The 17,457-nt window shown below is 38.4% G+C and overlaps 3 protein-coding genes and 1 non-coding gene across 5 annotated transcripts; 1 reads left to right on the top strand and 3 right to left on the bottom strand.

The window, feature by feature from the left end:
* Window positions 1-35: 35 nt before the first annotated feature.
* On the bottom strand, window positions 36-11,318 carry inavaa (innate immunity activator a). 2 transcript variants are annotated; one of them, XM_077222680.1, is made up of 10 exons: window positions 10,961-11,318; window positions 6,695-6,824; window positions 6,112-6,245; window positions 4,044-4,166; window positions 3,606-3,837; window positions 3,435-3,488; window positions 3,077-3,302; window positions 2,305-2,463; window positions 954-1,650; window positions 36-833 (listed from the first exon to the last, which is right to left on the bottom strand). In XM_077222680.1, the coding sequence occupies exons 2-10, from the start codon at window positions 6,747-6,749 to the stop codon at window positions 741-743; spliced, it is 1,773 nt and encodes a 590-aa protein (XP_077078795.1). In that variant the 5' UTR covers window positions 6,750-6,824; window positions 10,961-11,318; the 3' UTR covers window positions 36-740. The 2 variants fall into 2 exon arrangements, with proteins under 2 accessions (XP_077078795.1, XP_077078796.1); XM_077222681.1 differs by having other exon boundaries at window positions 2,305-2,460.
* An 812-nt stretch (window positions 11,319-12,130) lies between these two features.
* Window positions 12,131-14,812, bottom strand: LOC143732030 (protein FAM107B). The gene is made up of 5 exons (XM_077222682.1): window positions 14,632-14,812; window positions 13,369-13,396; window positions 13,048-13,192; window positions 12,693-12,837; window positions 12,131-12,465 (listed from the first exon to the last, which is right to left on the bottom strand). The coding sequence occupies exons 1-5, from the start codon at window positions 14,773-14,775 to the stop codon at window positions 12,361-12,363; spliced, it is 567 nt and encodes a 188-aa protein (XP_077078797.1). The 5' UTR covers window positions 14,776-14,812; the 3' UTR covers window positions 12,131-12,360.
* A 427-nt stretch (window positions 14,813-15,239) lies between these two features.
* On the top strand, window positions 15,240-15,573 carry LOC143733068 (small Cajal body-specific RNA 2). Its single transcript, XR_013201254.1, has one exon.
* Window positions 15,574-15,649: 76 nt separating this feature from the next.
* Window positions 15,650-17,074, bottom strand: cfap276 (cilia and flagella associated protein 276). The gene is made up of 5 exons (XM_077222955.1): window positions 16,926-17,074; window positions 16,657-16,773; window positions 16,400-16,515; window positions 15,915-16,027; window positions 15,650-15,835 (listed from the first exon to the last, which is right to left on the bottom strand). Exons 1-5 carry the CDS (start codon window positions 17,001-17,003, stop codon window positions 15,765-15,767), a joined length of 495 nt encoding a protein of 164 aa, XP_077079070.1. The 5' UTR covers window positions 17,004-17,074; the 3' UTR covers window positions 15,650-15,764.
* Between the last annotated feature and the right edge of the window lie 383 nt (window positions 17,075-17,457).

The following is a 17,457-nucleotide window of genomic DNA, read 5'->3' as shown; positions in this document are numbered from 1 at the left end:
TGTGACCAACACAAAAAAAGCACAAGAAATACTAGTGAGGATCTGTGAGATTGTTTATTAAAGTGTATTATAAATAATATAAAATATATTTCATAATTAGTGTAGAAACATGAAGGAAAATTTCTGCATTTGGTATTATTAAGACTCACAGATGGATTATTATTACAATGATTATTACAGTAGCAGAGCAACACTTCTTAAAACATTTCACTAATTTTAAAAAATGTGTTAGCAAAGGGGCAATATTAATTCACAAATAAAAAACAATATGGAAAAATAATATATTATTCATAATGTGTTAAATTAAATTAAATCATGGGGAAACTAAGACATTCCGTAATACTTTAGTTATGAAGAAATGTGTACCAGACACAAATATATACTAAATGATGTCATTTCCATGAGGCCATTCATCAGTCATTTGCAAAAGTGAGCAACACTCTCTTGACATCAATAAAATTACCATTATATTATACATTCATCATAAATATCTGGCATGATGCCTTACAAGGAAGTCTTAGACTTGAAATTTAAATCACAAATGTAGGCATATATGGAATTGAGGCGTATATTTCACTGGCTCGGCTCCAACTTGGTCGAAAAGTCTTGGTGAGAATTAACATAATTTTCACTATCAGGCTACATCAATGCGTCCATTGGCTCAATAAATAAAACTAAAGAAGGTGTACAATGAGTTCACTTATTCTCAGTGTAATTTTCTCCAGGTTTCTTCTGCCTGGTTATACCTGACTCACAATCTCAGAGTCTTCCTCTTCAAACCACTGCAGCGGCGTTCCGTCGGAAGCCCTTTGCAGAATCACTTTCTGAGAAACCTGGAAAGAAACACAAGAATGTTCATTATTTAACTGCCAAGAACAGATTTTATTCATGATGCTCAGTTTATGAAATTTCAAATTGGTATTGATAAACGCACATACTGTACACGTCTTTACCTGTTTTTGAGAGGGAATCTGGTGGTAAGGTGGCGGCTCTGGGCGCTTAATTCGAATCGATCCTTGTCGTTCAAGCGAGCGATGTTTGTACACGGCTAAATTGTTTTTCTGATGCCAGGTTTTAAGCTCTCCTGATACCATTTCATGAGGATGCACCCGGCTGGGATGATTGGGGAATTCTCTAAGCGACGTCGTGCGGACTACCTTTGTGTACGGCGGGGGAGGCTTGAGCATCCGTTTGGGTGAAGTAAGCTCCACTTGTTGGGGTTTATTAGTATGCATGGTCCCAGATTGTGAATTCGGTCCGAGTTGTAGTCTACCCATGTCCACCTGAAGAGGTGTCCTGTTGTTAATCTTGACTTGACTGGGGCCGGGCATGAGGTGAGGTGGGTTGTTGTTGTTGTTTTTGAGTGTGCTGTTGGTGTTGAGCTGGCCTGGTGCTTTATTTGGAGCAGTGCGATGGTAGCCATATGGAGGCGGACAGGGTTTAGGTGCCTCTGTGGTTGTCTCTCGGCTGGAGGAACTGCTATATGAGGAAATGGAAAGCTCGGAGCTGCTGTCTTCAGAGCTGCACTGATATAAACGCTGAACCGAGTAGGCTAACGCAAATTCGGTCACTCGTCGACGCGGCAACTTGGTCCGGCCCCGTCCCAGTTCTGAGCTGGCCTTGGTCAATTCTGGTTTGCTTCTGGGAAGTCTATTTGATAGGAGATGATATCAGATCAGTAAGGTAAAACTAATTTGCTATGATGTCCAAGATGGCAGATGATAGAAATGTTGATAGACAAGAAGGCACTGACAAGTAAATATATATATATATATATACACAGTATAAGTGGTTGTACAACTGATAATTATGAGTATTTAAAGGTTGTATCAGTGATTTCAGGCCCAAAAATAAATGTCTAATCTTTCCTAACGATCCGCTAGCTGCCCGCCCCATAAGCATGCCGTCAAAAAAACTTGTCTCTGTAGGCAGCGTAGGCTCTGAGATCTGCACACAAAAACAAATGGGACAACCACCACTCAAAACCAAAATAAAGTGTTCCAACCAATCACTCACAGGGGCGGGTGTTGTGAGGTTTTGCGCTCGTGCACGGCTGGACGCGAAATCGGAGCAACACCCGCCCCTGTCAGTGATTGGTTGGAACACTGTTTATTTTGGTTTTGAGTGGTGGTTGTACCCATTTGTTTTTGTGTGCAGATCTCAGAGCCTAGGCTGCCTACAGAGACGAGGTTTTTTGACGGCATGCTTATGGGGCGGGCAGGTATTCATTATGTCATTAAAGATGAACAGTATTCAGACAATTCTCAAATTCCAAGTCGAGACTGTAATTTATATATTACTAACCTAAAGGACTGAGAGAACTGTCTGCGCAGTGGCAGCTCTGGGGTGGAGGGGGCGCTGTTTGGCTGATTGTTCCGCATTGGCAGACTTTTAAAAACAAACTGGGGTGCTGGAGGAAGTTCTGTCATTCTCATGTCTGTTGGTGAGCCTGTTGGACTGCTGCTGACACAGAGGAAGCAATTCATGAGATCATTATGGAGATTACATACTGATAATAAATGTATCTAAAATAGACACAGTTCTTGGTTAGAATGACTTAACCTCAAACCAGCTCACTGGATGAACAGTGTAACAACAAAAGAAATCAATAAAAACCAAAGCTGATTTGTTCAGTGGTTGTGTAAAAGATATTTGACAAAACACAGCCCTGTGACCTATTACACTACCGTTAAAAGGATTGGGGTCAGTACTTTTTTTTAAATAAAGAAGTTAACACTTACAGTATATTCAGCAAGGATGTATTAAATTGATCAAAAGTGACAGTAAAAACTATATTCTATTTCAAATAAATGCTAAAATTCAACTAAAAATCTTTTAGTTTTTTAGTTTATCAATGATCAAAAAAATAAATAAACGCAGCCTTGTGGAGCATGCGAGACTCCATTCAAAAATGTTTTACCAACCCCAAACTTTTGAATGATAAAGTATACGTTACCCAAATGCTCTATCAAGTCCCTATAAAATAGCACTGACAACACAAAGTAAACGCTTACATTATATATACTCCAACTAAAACATCTAGCATTTGGCTTAAAACTAGAATATCCTATAATACCTTGAGCGGCTGCTGCAGGCAGAGTGAGACAGATTTTGTTTTTGGTAGGGCTGGTCCAAGCTAGATTCCTTCCACGGAGTGTTCTGGATGGGTGAGGCATCATAGTCCAGACTGGAGCTGTAGCTCGACTGCTTTGGGCCATTATTGTTTAAGAGTGTCAATCGCTGGAAGCCGCTGTCTGTGGAAGACCCCAGAACAGTCGGTGAAAAGGGAGCAGAGTCGGAATCTGTTGATAAAGAACAGTTTTTCGACATTAGCAAACTCATACAGTCTAGTAATCAAATGATCACATAAAGTGGGGTGTGAAAGTTTGAGTTTAAGTTAATGTTAACCAGAAAATAAAGGGTCGCTCACTTACCATCATCCAAGGCAACAGCGTCAGACAGCGAGCTGTCATCAGACATACAAAGATCTGAAATGAACCAAAATATGTTATTTAAATGATTTGATTTGAACGAACAAATAACAATCACTTTTGTAACGCTGAAATTTAGTTTATATGAGAAACAATGGGTTCTGATTGGCTGACCTCTCTGTCTGGATGAATAGCAGGTCTGCGGAGAGACACAGCCGTGGTTGATGCGGTGCTTCAGTATCGCATCCTGCAGCTCTTTCAGCTTCTTCTCTTCACGTTTACACTGCTGCAGTCGGCTTTTCCTCACCGGTTTGCTGATGTGCTCCTCGAGGGAGAGCTTTCGGGCTGCCTCATAAATCTGCCGCTGCAGGGCGAGATCAGCCTCGAGCGCGTGCAGCTCAGACTCCTGGAGACAAACATTTTAGGGGGTAACCGCATGATTACAAGCTGAAAATGCAGAAATAAACGCACCTCATAAAAATATTTTCCATGTAAGTGGAACGGATTCAGTTTAATAATAATACCACCTAAAACTAGCCAGGTAGGTTCAAATAACAGCCAGTTGCAGCATAGCTATTAAAATAATCTCTGTGTAGGAACTGCGGCCTGTACCTCGCCATCTTGTGAAATAAAACCCTCGTCCAGTTTAAAAGCGGCTCCGATGCGTCGCCGAACTTTGGGAGGCTTCTCGTCAGGCAGGAGAGGGTAATCGGAGGGCAGATTTCCGGTCAGCTCCTGTTAAAGCAAAGCATTTTAACCATGAGAGGACTCAAAGAAAAGCAATGACAGAGAAAACTAACTTCATGTTTGTTAATCAATACAAAACAAAAAGATCTTTGAGCGAGCAGATGCTTGTTTATATTGTCGAGGTGTCCACAAAGGGTGATGATTTGGCCCTTAAATCTTCTCCCTGCTTTGCCAGTAGTGAATGACAGACATGTGGGCTAACATGCAAAGAAGCATCTGTTTCTTGGCCATTGGCTTTAGGGCTTCTATTGAAGGGCTGTATTCAGAACAAGAGAAAGCCCAGCTTAATCAGAGCAATCTGATTTACGCTTATGGACCAGCTGACTTTCCTACTGAAACTTTCCTATAATATACTAATATTTTTTTTCTTAAAAAGTGGTGAAGACTGTGCTGCTTCATCTGGTTTAAATATCAAAACCTAAAATTATTGTAACTCCATATATAATATTCAAGTGATTTTATGAGCAGCAGTGAGCAGAGCAGCTTTTTGATTAGACAATAAAAGAGTCAGTGTGCGGCGCTGCTCACATACTTATACCATATATTGTTTATAAATCCTGAGAAGTGTCATAAGATCAGACCTGTCAGCTCGGTGCGTTTTACATGTATTAATAAAATAATGACGAATTATGGATTTGGATGGTTTTTGTGTTGTAAACCTGTGGTGGGGACAAAATGTACTTTGGCAAAAAGTGTTTTTTACACTTCATTAAATTTGCATGTAAAAATATGTGCGTGTTCAAAAGTTTGGGCTTAGTAAGATTTCAATTGTTTGTACAAAAAGAACAGCATTTATTGGATAATAGAAATATTTTGTAACATTATGAACATTGAATTTAATGCTGAAAACAGTTGTGCTACTTAAGAAATGTTTCTTGATCACCAAATCAGCATATTAGAATGATTTCTGAAGGATCATGTGACTGAAGACTGGAGTAATCATTGTATTTTTGTATATTAGTATTTTAAAATATATTAAAATAGAAAACAATTATTTTATATTGTAATAATATTTCACAATATTATAGATTTTACTGTATTTTTGATCAAATAAATTCAGCCTTGGTGAGTTATTTAAAAAATATTAAAATATATTATAGAGCCCAAACTTTTGAACGGTTGTGTAACTGTTTTTCCTGATTAGAAGTTATTATGCTTCATTAGTTAATTAGGCCAATGTTAAACTTCTCTGAACCAAGGAGCCCTTTAATGATTATTATTTCTTTATTGGCACACCCTGGTTAACTTTCCTTTTCACGACTTAAAACTTTTTATTGAAGAAATTTTGGTAACACTTTAGTTTAGGGTCCAATTCTAACTATTAACTAGTTGCTTATTAGCTTGCATATTACTAGGATATTGACTGTTTATTAGTACTTATAAAGCACATATTAATGCCTTTTCTGCAAGACCATATTCTACATCATTATTCCTACCCAGTACCTAAACTCAACAACTATTAATAAGCAGTAATTAGGAGTTTATTGGGGCAAAATACATAGTTAATGGTTAGTTAATTGTGAGAATAGAGGGGAACCTAGTTTAAAGTGTGACTGAAATTTCTAAAGAGAAATTTTTTCTTTCTTTCAGGTTTTCAAGCAGATTTTTGGTCAATATTCAAGAATTTTCCACAGACCCTCTGACTACTTGTGATGGTTTGAGTAACCTTGAATTAGACTGTGACGAGCAGGACGAGGCCGAGGGACGTGAGAGAACGGCGCGAGGCCGGTGGCGTAAGTCATAATGAAACGTGCCGTTCTCTCACGTCCCTCTGCCTCGTCCTGCTCGCCACATAGACTACTAAAAATAATCCCCAAATAAAGCCCCCATGTGGAGAATATTTACATTTAATATATGCCTTGTGCTTAAACTAAAAAAATGGTTCATGATGGTAAGATTGCAGCACTGATAGCTTGTTTTCAGTGTCACTCACAGCCTCTCTAATGCAGAGTTTCTTGAGCTCGAGGACACACAACTCCAGTCTGTCCTCAAGGGCCTGCTGCTTCAGCCTCATGGCACGCGTGTGAGTGCTCAGGTCCTTCACCGGAGACGTGGGGCTTTCTGGGCCTGGACAACACAAGAGATTTCATTACAAAAGATCACACACACACACAGGGCACATTTCGCATCCTCAAAATGAAAATGATGATTATTTGATACATGGCCTAGCAATTGGCCTGCCTTGATACACTGAACTGTAGTGCTCATGTGGGAAACAAGTCACATCATCTGACTTTCCTCCACTATTTCCTCCTGTTCTTTAGATTATCTATTGTTAAAATGTGCTGTAGGGATCATGTGGGAAACAAGAGTTTGAGTCGCATTATCTGACTTTCCTCCATCATTTCCTCTATTCTTTAAATTACAAATCAAATAAACTGGAAAGCTTCACCAATATTCCTTAATTGTCATACTAATAATACGTCTTATTGTGACTACACCACCTAATTTAGCTATATGCTTTCTGCTCCCTTCTTAATATTATTTATCATTAACATAGAAATGAAAGCACTCACCAGAGTTTAAAATGATCCCGCTATCAGAGTCACTGATCTCCTCCTTACAATCCATGTTTGTTTTTGTAAATCTGCAGTTTTTGTTGAAAAAACAATCAAACAATATCCCAGTTCAGTCTGCAGATGTGACCTGTTGATGGGAAAGAGAAAAGATTCAAATCTGCTGTTTGATTTCAAGCGTTCTCCATTTACTCTACTGCTCTCCAGTCCAGCAACCACTAAGTAAATTTGCCTTCCAAATAGTGGCTTGTGGCCGTGCGATTATGTCAAAACAAACCTCCCGAGCAGAGCCCTGCACAGGCACCTCACCGTCTCCTTAACATCTGACAAAGCAACTGGTCATTCGCCTTATCCAGCCCTATTTCAGTCTGCACACACACGCACACCCCCCTCCCCAAATCTTTGAATGTCTCAAAACACAATAGCCGCCTGCCTGGAGTTGAACGCACACATGTGGGGGTCTTATTCTTCCCATACAGCACCATAGCAACCTGGATCACTATGACCAAGCAGGCGTGTGTGAATTGTGATGGAGTGTGTTTGGGGGGAAACTAGAAGTCAACAGATGGCAGAAGGGACTCTTCCCCTTCCAAAGGCTGCACCTGTTCTCTCCGAGAACCCCCTCTTTTTTCTTTCAGCGCACACTCGCCACAGCTTTGAAGTGGAACAATGTGTCCATGCTGATTCAGCTTCAGGCGGGAGATGCTGATAACTCAGATAACAGTATCAGGGTTTCTCTTATTACCATGTAGAAAACTTACAGGCAAAGTGTTTCTAAAGGGTTGTTAGGAATAACATTTAGGGTTCTCAGACTGTGACATCTCAGATTTCGCAGCCTCAGTAGGGAGAGATAAGGAGATGCTGCAGTGACATTTACATAAAGTCAAGTCTTACTGTTATTGTAGAGGAACATGTTAATGCACTGGGAAGAGTTTGAATGACAGATCAGAACCTCTTATTTCGATCGGTGTCTATTTTAAATGATCTGTTTAAAGGGGAGGTTCACCCCAAAATGAGAGTGTTTTTTGGGGGGACAACAGACTTTTTTCAATTTTTTGTGTTGCACAGTAGAAAGAAAATCATACATGATGGTGAGTAAATTATGACCGAATTTATCTTCTTGAGAATCAGGAGAATTAAAAACGATCCTTTAATATCCAGTGACAAGATTTGGGGAAGATATTAGTGTATCTTATGACATTATCTCCAACACTGTTTTTTAGGAGTCCTATTATAACTTAAAGTAACCGTAATCAGATCTCATTTAGAAAGATGTGTGTAGAATGATCCTAAATGTAGAAGTTGTTTTTGAAATGTTCCTACGAATTCATGACTTCATGAATCTCAGTGACATAATTATCACAAAGCAGTTTAAATGTTGCCCATATAACAACAAATTCATACTGTGATTTCCTATTAATCTTATCAATTTCATAATCAAGGTTGGATTATTTTAATTAATGGTATATGAGCACAAAACGTTAGGATGCTTTTTAGTTGCTGTACTGAAGAACATTTTCACATCAGTTTTTGTCTTTTAAATCTGTATTTGTTCCTCACTTTTGACGTAGGATGAAATCCAATTGTATGTATGCTTTATAAATGAGGCCCACAGTTCCTTGTATCTAATGAGTGCTGGTGTCATCCACAAAAAAAAAATCTAGGACATTGTATTTATATAAATGCTATTTTGGGGGAAATCTAGTTGCCCACCCACATCTCAAGGGACAACATTCTTGCTAATGAGTCAGTGTGGATCTTTATCATTCCTCTTCCTGAGCTCTAAGGAAGAAATTTTGACAGGATGTGATTGTGGCACTAAAGGCTCTATCCTTATTCAGTTCTGTAACTCATGTGGATGGATGCAGCTCAGCACAATAGAAACTAGCCTGCTCCATCAGACACCCCGACGACTGAAAAAATACCAGCAAAGCTCTCTGTCAACAAGCCCGAGCAGCCAGTTGGCTGAGAGAACAGTCTCTGCTGATACAACAAGACTTAGTCAGTAAGAGAGGGCAAAAGAAACGCTGATGAAACTGCAGTGGGGATTAGGTCACTGTGACACACTGTGCTTTATGAAAAGCAACTCCTAATTTTGCCATCATTTACACACCCTCATGTCATGAGAAAATACTTTCTTCCATGGATTAAAATAAAACTGCGATGGTTGTTCTTTTCCATACAATTACAACGAAATTATGCAGGTATAACATCTTATATTTTGTTCTTTTACTCACACAAAGCTATTGTATGAGTTCAGAAGACTTTCATTATAGCACATGGGTTGAAGTTGACACATTTATGGTGCTTTTGAGTTATTGTTTATAATGAGTGGAGACTGAAGCTTTCAAGCTTCAAAGATTTAGGGTTAGGGTAGATCGTTCACTTGAATTACTATGAATGGGAGAAACTGCAATGCGCAATATGGCGGAATAAGTCCCATCTTCAAAATAAAAAAAGCCATAGAAGCTTCCATAGAAACTGTCATTGGGTCTCAAGGTGGAATTACTGTAGTTATGAGATTCCGACTTAAAAAGCATTGACATCCTCATAGAACTCAATTACAACATTTCTAAGAGCTCCAACTCAAAATGGCAGTGGCTTCAGCAGTAAAATGTAGTTATCTCGTGAACTGACTTTCCTTGAAAAGGACTTTGTAACCGTAAAAAAAGAAAAGAAAAGCAATCAACACAATCTTCAGAACTTCTCCTTTTGTGTTCCACAGAAGAAAGGAACTCATAAATGTTTGGGATGAGTAAATGATGACAGATTTGAATTTTTGGATGACCTATTCCTTCAAACCCACAGACTGCACTCATAAGGAGCTGCACCCTGAAAGCACATTAGGCTTGATTACGAAGCACATTAAGCTCAGAAGAGCAGACAGGACGTAGACTTCTCGACAGCGATCTCGGCAGCAGAAGGATAACAAAACAGATCCACCCATCCTCTCACGCAGTCAAGCGTAAAGATGAGACATCAGCGAATAAAGACATTTTCAGTAGTCTGCCATTCTCATGTGCTGTCTATTCCATCTTCCACCAGATTCCCAACACCCTTTCCCATGAGCCTGTGGGGCTGTGATCTATTGGAATGCCTACCCAGCCAATTTCATTACCACTGCGGCCAGATCTGGAATTCCCTGAGAGGGCCAGAGCTTGGAAAGTCTGACAGGAGACTTGAACATGACCCAGAATGTATGTGGAGCCTGTTATTATAGAGATGCTGAATCGTGTGGACGCAGATCTTATAGGAGCGACAGAATTTAGTGATTTTTTTCCATAGTTGGTGCAAAGCCAAAAACCAGTTGAATGTTAATTTGCCATGCAAAACATGGCGGAGAGTGAGAGAGAGAGAGTGAGTGAGTGAAGAGACCTGAAAACAGTCTTTGTGATTCCACTTCTCTCCTTTCATCATGCCACTCAATGAATATTAAATGATTAATCAAAAGGCATGACAAAAAGCCTCTCACAGACGAGAACAACTTTAGCTAATAAATTAAAGAAAGAAAAGTTTAAACAGTGTAAAAACAGACTCACAAAAAATAGTCACACACAAAAAAAAAACACTTTGCAATCAGTCTTCCAGTACAAAATCAATTAAGATTTAAGCCAATATACAAATAGCAATGGCTGTGCCTGTGACTGTAAAATGTTCCTTTTATTTAACAGACCACATAATGGATGAACCAATATCAGTTTATCTAGAGCAATGTTAAACAACACTTGCAAGCACTAAAAAGGAAAAAATTGGTTTTACAAATACAGCATTCAAAAGAAAACGTCTTAGAATGCGTGGAGCTTGAAGACAAATGATACATCACTTGTTTACATTTTAATAAGCATTCCATCTAATCACTCATAACGCAATCATGCGATCAACAATCACAATCAACTCGAGGCCCATAAATATCATGCAGAATAGATTGAACCGACATTCTGTTAAAATTGCCATGCTTTGAAGGGTTGGATGGCCGTACTAAGGAGAAGCATATCTGCACTAGTCCATGCAATTAAATCATCAGCCTTTATATTTATTGAAAATGTACTTTCAGGTGAAAAAAAAAATCACACACAAAAAAAGCTTATCAAAATAATTTGCGCCTGCATTTAAATGAATGATTTCTCGGAGTGCAAAGAGCTTTAACAAATTATAATTTCAATAGCCTACATATGGTAGCCTAAGCCTACACATTATGTTGTGCACAAATAATATTATACAAGTACAATGTCATATAAATACAAATATTTAGCATCTTAATCATACCTTCCTTTGCTGTATCCAGCCCAAAACACACCCTCCCTTTCACTCCATTCCCGCAGATTCGCGTGTGCCGGTGGACTCCACAGTGCGGCTGGATGTAACTCATGCTAGCCAAAAGCCACTGGACTGTACCAAACCGTACCTTCGCAGGGGGGTATGCCATGTAGCTGAAACATACTCCAGTTCGTATTTATAAAGTAAGCTACGTGTTCAAATTAATAGACCCCTGCCTAAAATTATATCGAGGAACATGTTCAATTTGTGCTTGTAAACAAATTTAGAGGTAAAAACAGGGTGATACCATTACAAATAGGCTACTCCGCCAATGTTTGTCTAGAATGCTTCGTAAGCGTGCGTGTGTGAGAGATCTTTTTGAAGGCAAGCACACGCTTCTTCTGCTATAGGCGTGTCGCCAGCGGGAGAAAAACGAGACAATAGAGTTAAACAAGAGGACAGCTGGTGAATAGTCCTCTGGACTTTATGAATAGTGTCTGAAATGGCACGCTGCCACAACTTTGTTTCCCTGCGTGGCAGTATGCGTGATACTGCTCAAAGTAATTTGCTGAAAGAGTATTTGTCGTAAATGTCATCAACCTTTAAAGATATATACATTGAGAACACAACATGAATTGAGTTTCTTCATTTCTTTGTCGCGCTTTGCTTCCCAATTGCCTCCTGTTGTTGCTTTTTCTGATAAATGCAGGTTACGGCAGATGGTCAGGGTTTCTTTCCTCGTGCCTCTCGGTGAATTTAAAGATCTGCTAATTAAACGGGGTTATTTCCATTTGAAAGGAAGAGTCCGTGGAGATTTCTCTCCCGGCTGGCAATGTGCAGAAGTGCGACCTGTAAATGCAAAGGCAGCTAGACACAAAATCGATTTGGGAATTTTAAAGGAAACAAAAAGCAGTTCAGTCAATAATAATTTTAAAAAGTCAGATAAAAGTCCATGCTATGATATTCTGGTGGTGAGATGGTTGGAGATGTTGGGATGTAGCCTAACTTTTCCCTTTTCAATATGAAAGTCTCTTAAAAAAAAAAGTCTGTGGTACTTTTTTCTTGTTTGGTCACTTGTCAAACCTTGTATGCCCAGTATGATATTAAAAATCTTATCATAACTCACAACTAGGCCTATTCAGTTATAGGCTATGCTACTCTTACCAAAAAAAAAAGGAAAAAAAAAGAGAAAGGGGGGAGGGGGTAGGAGACACCAGGTAATATTATACAAGACATCAATAGCTTTAATTCAATTCAAATTTACAGTAAATTTAACTAAACTCTTAAATACAGTGCTTCATTACTAAACTACATTATAGCTGTACCCCAATTAATTTCATAACATCAAAATTTTCTCTAATATGAAAACATTAGTAAAAATTACTAAGTGCCTTTTCTCAACATATCTTTCAGTTTTGTTCGGTCAACTGTATGCGGCGCAGATTCTCCTTCACTCGTACAAATTCTGGAACATTTTTCTCATCCTCCATGCGTCTTTGTTCCTCCATCTCATACTGTAGAGATATTTAAAAGAGCAGTGAACTTTACAAAATTCTCAAATATTATATGAAACTTCTGTAATGGGAGTAAAACATACATGCAACTGTCCTTTCAAAACACATTGCCACATGATTCAGTTCATTAAAGACAGTAAAATAATGCCATGCATCTGGAAAAACTCTTGACCTCCATTCCAGTGATGAGGAACATTAAGTGTTAATAGAAAAAAAATGGTCAGTACCTCCTGCAGTTTCTGCTGTCTCTTACGGAGCTCCTGTTCCAGGTCAGAAGGGGGTCGGAGGGCAAGTTCCTCCTCTCTGTGCAGGTCAAGTCTCCTCTGCTCTAACACACGCTGCAATTCAGGTTTCTCCTCCAACAACAGCCCTCTGAGAACAAAAAGTTCAAAAGCCTTTAGGTCACTTTAGTTTAGCAAACCTTGTTCAGAGGAGTATATTTTAGGAAAAACAGTTTGCTTAATGGGATTTAGATCTTGATTATATCTTTTCAACGTCGTTTACTATTCTTGGCAAATAAAGTACTGCCAACATAATCAACTACTTTACAAAGTAAACCATGTTGACGTTTCTCTTCTTCACCTCTTATGGCCGAGCAGAAGCTCTTTATGGAGATTCTGGCGACTGGGACACTCGCCGGGTGAGCCATTCAGTTTCCTGAGGTGAGTGAACTCCTCTCTGCTGTCGGTGCTCTGCTGGGACACAGGAGGATGACACACATAGATCTCTAAAAGACAAAGAGGGGAAACATTCAGACTCGCCTATATGAAAGTTAACAAATCCTATGATTTTTAATGCTTTAGTTTATACGAGAAGCAAACTGTAAGATGTATAAGCCTTACGTTTGTCACTGTTTATATGATGCAATGTAAATTCGAATCACAGCATAGTCAGTGCCTGTACCTTTTTTGTGATGTCTGAATCCTGGCCGCTGGAGAGAAAAAAATTAAATGTGAACGCATTAAGTACACATGCCAATAAATACAGACAAATGAATGGGTCTGCAATAGAATGCATTTTAAAAAGAGTAACTGAGTGCCAACATGTCTATCCACCTGCTGAGGAAAGCACAGAATCAAATCCACTCAATGGACTGATGACAGAACCAAATGTGCGTTGGCTTGATTTACTAACAGAAGAATGAAGCAAAGAGGACTATTTATAGCTCAACACTGAAGTGTCCTCCAGTTAATTTTGATCTCATGACTTCTGAAACATAGACTGAAATTATATGACTACTAAGCCAATAGGATCGAGAAAAGATGTTCGACATTGGTTTCCTTAGTAAGCATTAAAACCTGGATGGAGATATGTGTTTGTGTGTGTGTATATATATATACACATACACAAAAAAAACTACAGATGGAAGTGTTATCAGTCATTGTTTAATCAATACATTTAGCAAATAAATGATGAATTGAAGTTACAGCATACTACTATTACAGGAACATTTTAGAAACCTATTGAACTCCACCACTGAATGAGACATTAAGCTGGGCATCCAATTTATTGGCATCAGCCCACAGCAGGACGTTAAGAATAAATGACCAGGATAAACCAGCTTACTCTAGTCCTACAGTGCCACACTCAGTGGCCATCGGTGTGTGTCAGGCACACACAAACACACCCATGTCCCACCTCCACACTCCTGTACCAACATGACAGACTACCGTCTGCAATACACAACTCATGCTAACCAAATTATGTAATAGTTTGTGATTAGCTCATATAAAAAAGAATTTACTGGGATTGTTGCCATTATATTGGGGCAAAGTTTACTTTTCATGTGAAAATTAACTGCATTACGAATACAGCACAATTAACTTCAGAAGCCTTTTGACTCATGATTGGTACAAGAGGCAGAGAGCAAAGTCAAAGTAACTTAATAAAACTGCTGAAACCAAAAGTTTAGGCCTATATCAGCTTCCCTTTAAGATTCCCATTGCTTCATGGAACAATTACCTGAATTAAAAAGTACTTCAAGTGTTGTTCCACTTAAAATGAACAATGGAAAAGTAACTGGACACCAAATACATTTAATTCCAACTCCTGCAACATATACAGATACAAAAATACAGACACACTAAATTGCCATCTTTGTAGAAAACACTGAGAATTCACCAACTAAACTTAAATTATGTTACTACATTTCTAGGTAACGCTCACCTCAACACACACAGCTGATAGTTTTTTTGTTGTGTTCAAGAAGTCCAGCATTGTGTTGCTGGTGTCGAGACTGTGGGTTTCGCTCAATGTGTTGCTCTGTTTATGTTCGGTGATGCTTGATGCAGACATTGCGTTCAAGCTCATTACGCCATTCCAGATTAACCTTTACCTAGGCCTAAACGAGGCACGCAGGATGCCAGATTAACTAATTACCGTAGACAGACATCACTGCTGTTTTTAACTCTCTTCCTTCCTTGGAAACACCGACTCTATTTCTCATTAAGACTAAATGAAATTAACAGGTGTTTGTTTTTAAAACCAACAGGTTAGTCTCGTAAATTGTGTAGTTTTAGTCCTGCACGTTTAATTTACAAAATGCACTTAATTAATTAATTAAATTTTATATATATATATATATATATATATATATATATATATTAAAAATAATTGTATGTATATATATATGTGTATATTACATTCTCCTCACATTTATAAAACGTTACCGACCACAAGAGGGCACTGTGAGTTTTGGTGTTGTTGAAAAATTTCCCATGATTCCAAAGTGCTACTTATATCGACGTCAACCAGGACGTGAGGACATTGAGTGAATGTGTTCGCGTGTGTGTGGGCTGAGTGGATGTTTGTGTGCTTGAATGTTTGTGTTTTGTGAAAGTGTGTGAGAATGAGACCTTTAAAAAAATCTACACCATGATCTTATTTGATCTTATCCGAGTTGTTGCCCTGCTCGGATACAGAGATGATAGTAACCGACTCGGGAGCTTCTGTAGCGATGATCGTGAGGCTTTTTCACTGAGGGCATCCACAGTTGAAACTGTGGTAAGAAATGATGATTCGATCAGATATACTAGAGCAAGCAGGGTGATGGATCTGGTTCCAATACGCCCTGTTTGTTCACTGAGTATAATGGCGATTCTGATCTCACAATAACCACCAGCGGGCCTCACGGAGCTGCACCCCAAACGTATTGTATCCATTTTAAGAAGAGACGACACCAATATTTCTTCGTTTATTTTATTTTTCGAGCCTTGGTACATGTATTCGGCGATTCATTACTTAACCAACTGGAAATAAAGGTGGTTATCTTTACTTGTTTAGGTTGCATTTGTATTGCGCTACGTAGAATAAAAGCCGCCATCATGCTTACGTGAGTAACCTCGGTTTGTAGAAGCGGTGTGATGAGACTCTATGAAAAAAAAAGAATTAATTACGTGTTTTTTTTCACAATATAATCAATTTCTTATGGGTTGAATATTATTTCTCACCTATTGACCCTTTAATACTGTATATAGAAGCCTTCTGGGTGTCGACCCATACTTTTATTCCTTTGTTGTCGGTCTCATACACGGAGTCTTCTGATTCTCCTTTTTTCAGTGTCCTGTGTAAAAAAAGCATGACAGATTCAGACTTGCTAAGCCTTCAAACGAAATAAATGATTAAATTTGTTTTATTTTAAAGTGGCAATAAAACATTTCTTTAAAAAAAGAAAGTGTCGTTTTTTCCATACAGAAAAACACGCACACATGTGTAGGTCTATGTCTAGTATATGTATTACAGTAGTCAACATTTGAAGTGGACCAAAAAAGTTCATCAAAGTTGTCCTAAGACAATAACGGGTTTTGTTCAAAATTCACGTATAACTTTGATGAAAGGTTTTGGTCCACTTCAAATGTTGATTATATGTGTGTGTCTGTGTAGCCTATATGTGTAACATTATATATATATATATATAGAGAGAGAAAAGCCTTACACATTATCCAATGCAAGAGTTTCCTTCTGCGTCATTGTTTTACTTTTGTTTTGAAATAATCCTAGATGATGGTCGTAGATCGATTTAAGATGAATGTCCAGACTGTCGTTTGGTGCCTTGTAACAGAAGTTTTTGCATTTCAAAAACACATTTACTTTGAACCAGAACATATTTGCGCTCATTTACTTTAGTTACAGTACGTTCATTTAAGTAATAAATCGTCAATTCAATCCTCCTTCAAGGTTAAATAAACTTACTGTAGCATCATAATGAAAGACATTTCGATGAGAACTGGCCTGTGTTGTCGTGTTGTGGAGTCTCCTCCAGGGTTCATCATTTTGTGCGAGATGGGTTGGCTTGTCATATGGCAATTTCTGATCAACGAGATAAGTTGAGAAATGTGAATAAAAGTGTATAACGTTAAGTTAGGCCTAATGTTTCAAACGCAGGTAACGTTAACCGAACTAACGTTATATCTGTAGCTAAACTTATACGAGGCTAGTTTGAAGTTCATATTTGTAATTACCTGAATTGCCTTATTCCCTGTGTATGTATAGTCGTTTTCATATCGCGGGAATGGAAACGGATCTCGTTCTTGTGGCATATTCCCACAGTAGAGTCTTATGGTAGCCTATGTAACAGCTCGATGGGTTTTGGGATTTTTTTTTTTTTTACTAGCAACTTTGTTGTTCCTTCCACCGTTGCCTAGAAACCAACTGAGCTTTGTTTCTGTTGCACCAATACACAGCGCGAAGCGTAAATAAATCATATGCTTACATTACAGACAAGCACATTTGGGTGTAATTTTTTTTATAAACAGTTGATAACTTGATTAACTGACAACAGCAAAAATAAAAATAAAAAAATCTGGAATTCAGGTTGATTGGGACACTTTTCCAAGTCATCTCAATGGCAAAAAGTGTCCCGATGTGCTTGAAGATCAAAAGAGTCATCTTATTACTTATGCCATTTACTTTTTGCTCGTTATAAACACATGGACTAATAAGATTGTGTTATTTTAAAGTTGTTGTTGAGTCTTAACGAATATTCATCTATTT

The sequence above is a fragment of the Siphateles boraxobius genome, unplaced genomic scaffold (genome assembly GCF_051911475.1).
Source record: "Siphateles boraxobius isolate OS27281-9 unplaced genomic scaffold, OSU_SipBor_1 9, whole genome shotgun sequence".
Taxonomy (NCBI): domain Eukaryota; kingdom Metazoa; phylum Chordata; class Actinopteri; order Cypriniformes; family Leuciscidae; genus Siphateles; species Siphateles boraxobius.
This window is presented reverse-complemented; position numbering and strand designations above follow the sequence as displayed.

Coding starts and splice junctions, on each gene's coding strand:
- inavaa (XM_077222680.1), bottom strand. CDS start 6,749: ATGGATTGTAAGGAGGAGATCAGTGACTCTGATAGCGGGATCATTTTA. Junction 6,246..6,694: donor CGGGATCATTTTAAACTCTG/GTGAGTGCTTTC, acceptor TGTGTTGTCCAG/GCCCAGAAAGCCCCACGTCT. Junction 2,464..3,076: donor GCCTGCAGCAGCCGCTCAAG/GTATTATAGGAT, acceptor CCTCTGTGTCAG/CAGCAGTCCAACAGGCTCAC.
- LOC143732030 (XM_077222682.1), bottom strand. CDS start 14,775: ATGAGCTTGAACGCAATGTCTGCATCAAGCATCACCGAACATAAACAG. Junction 12,838..13,047: donor CTTCTGCTCGGCCATAAGAG/GTGAAGAAGAGA, acceptor TTTTGTTCTCAG/AGGGCTGTTGTTGGAGGAGA. Junction 12,466..12,692: donor GACAGCAGAAACTGCAGGAG/GTACTGACCATT, acceptor ATATCTCTACAG/TATGAGATGGAGGAACAAAG.
- cfap276 (XM_077222955.1), bottom strand. CDS start 17,003: ATGCCACAAGAACGAGATCCGTTTCCATTCCCGCGATATGAAAACGAC. Junction 16,028..16,399: donor ACTCTTGCATTGGATAATGT/GTAAGGCTTTTC, acceptor TTTTTTACACAG/GACACTGAAAAAAGGAGAAT. Junction 15,836..15,914: donor CAGTATTAAAGGGTCAATAG/GTGAGAAATAAT, acceptor TTTTTTTCATAG/AGTCTCATCACACCGCTTCT.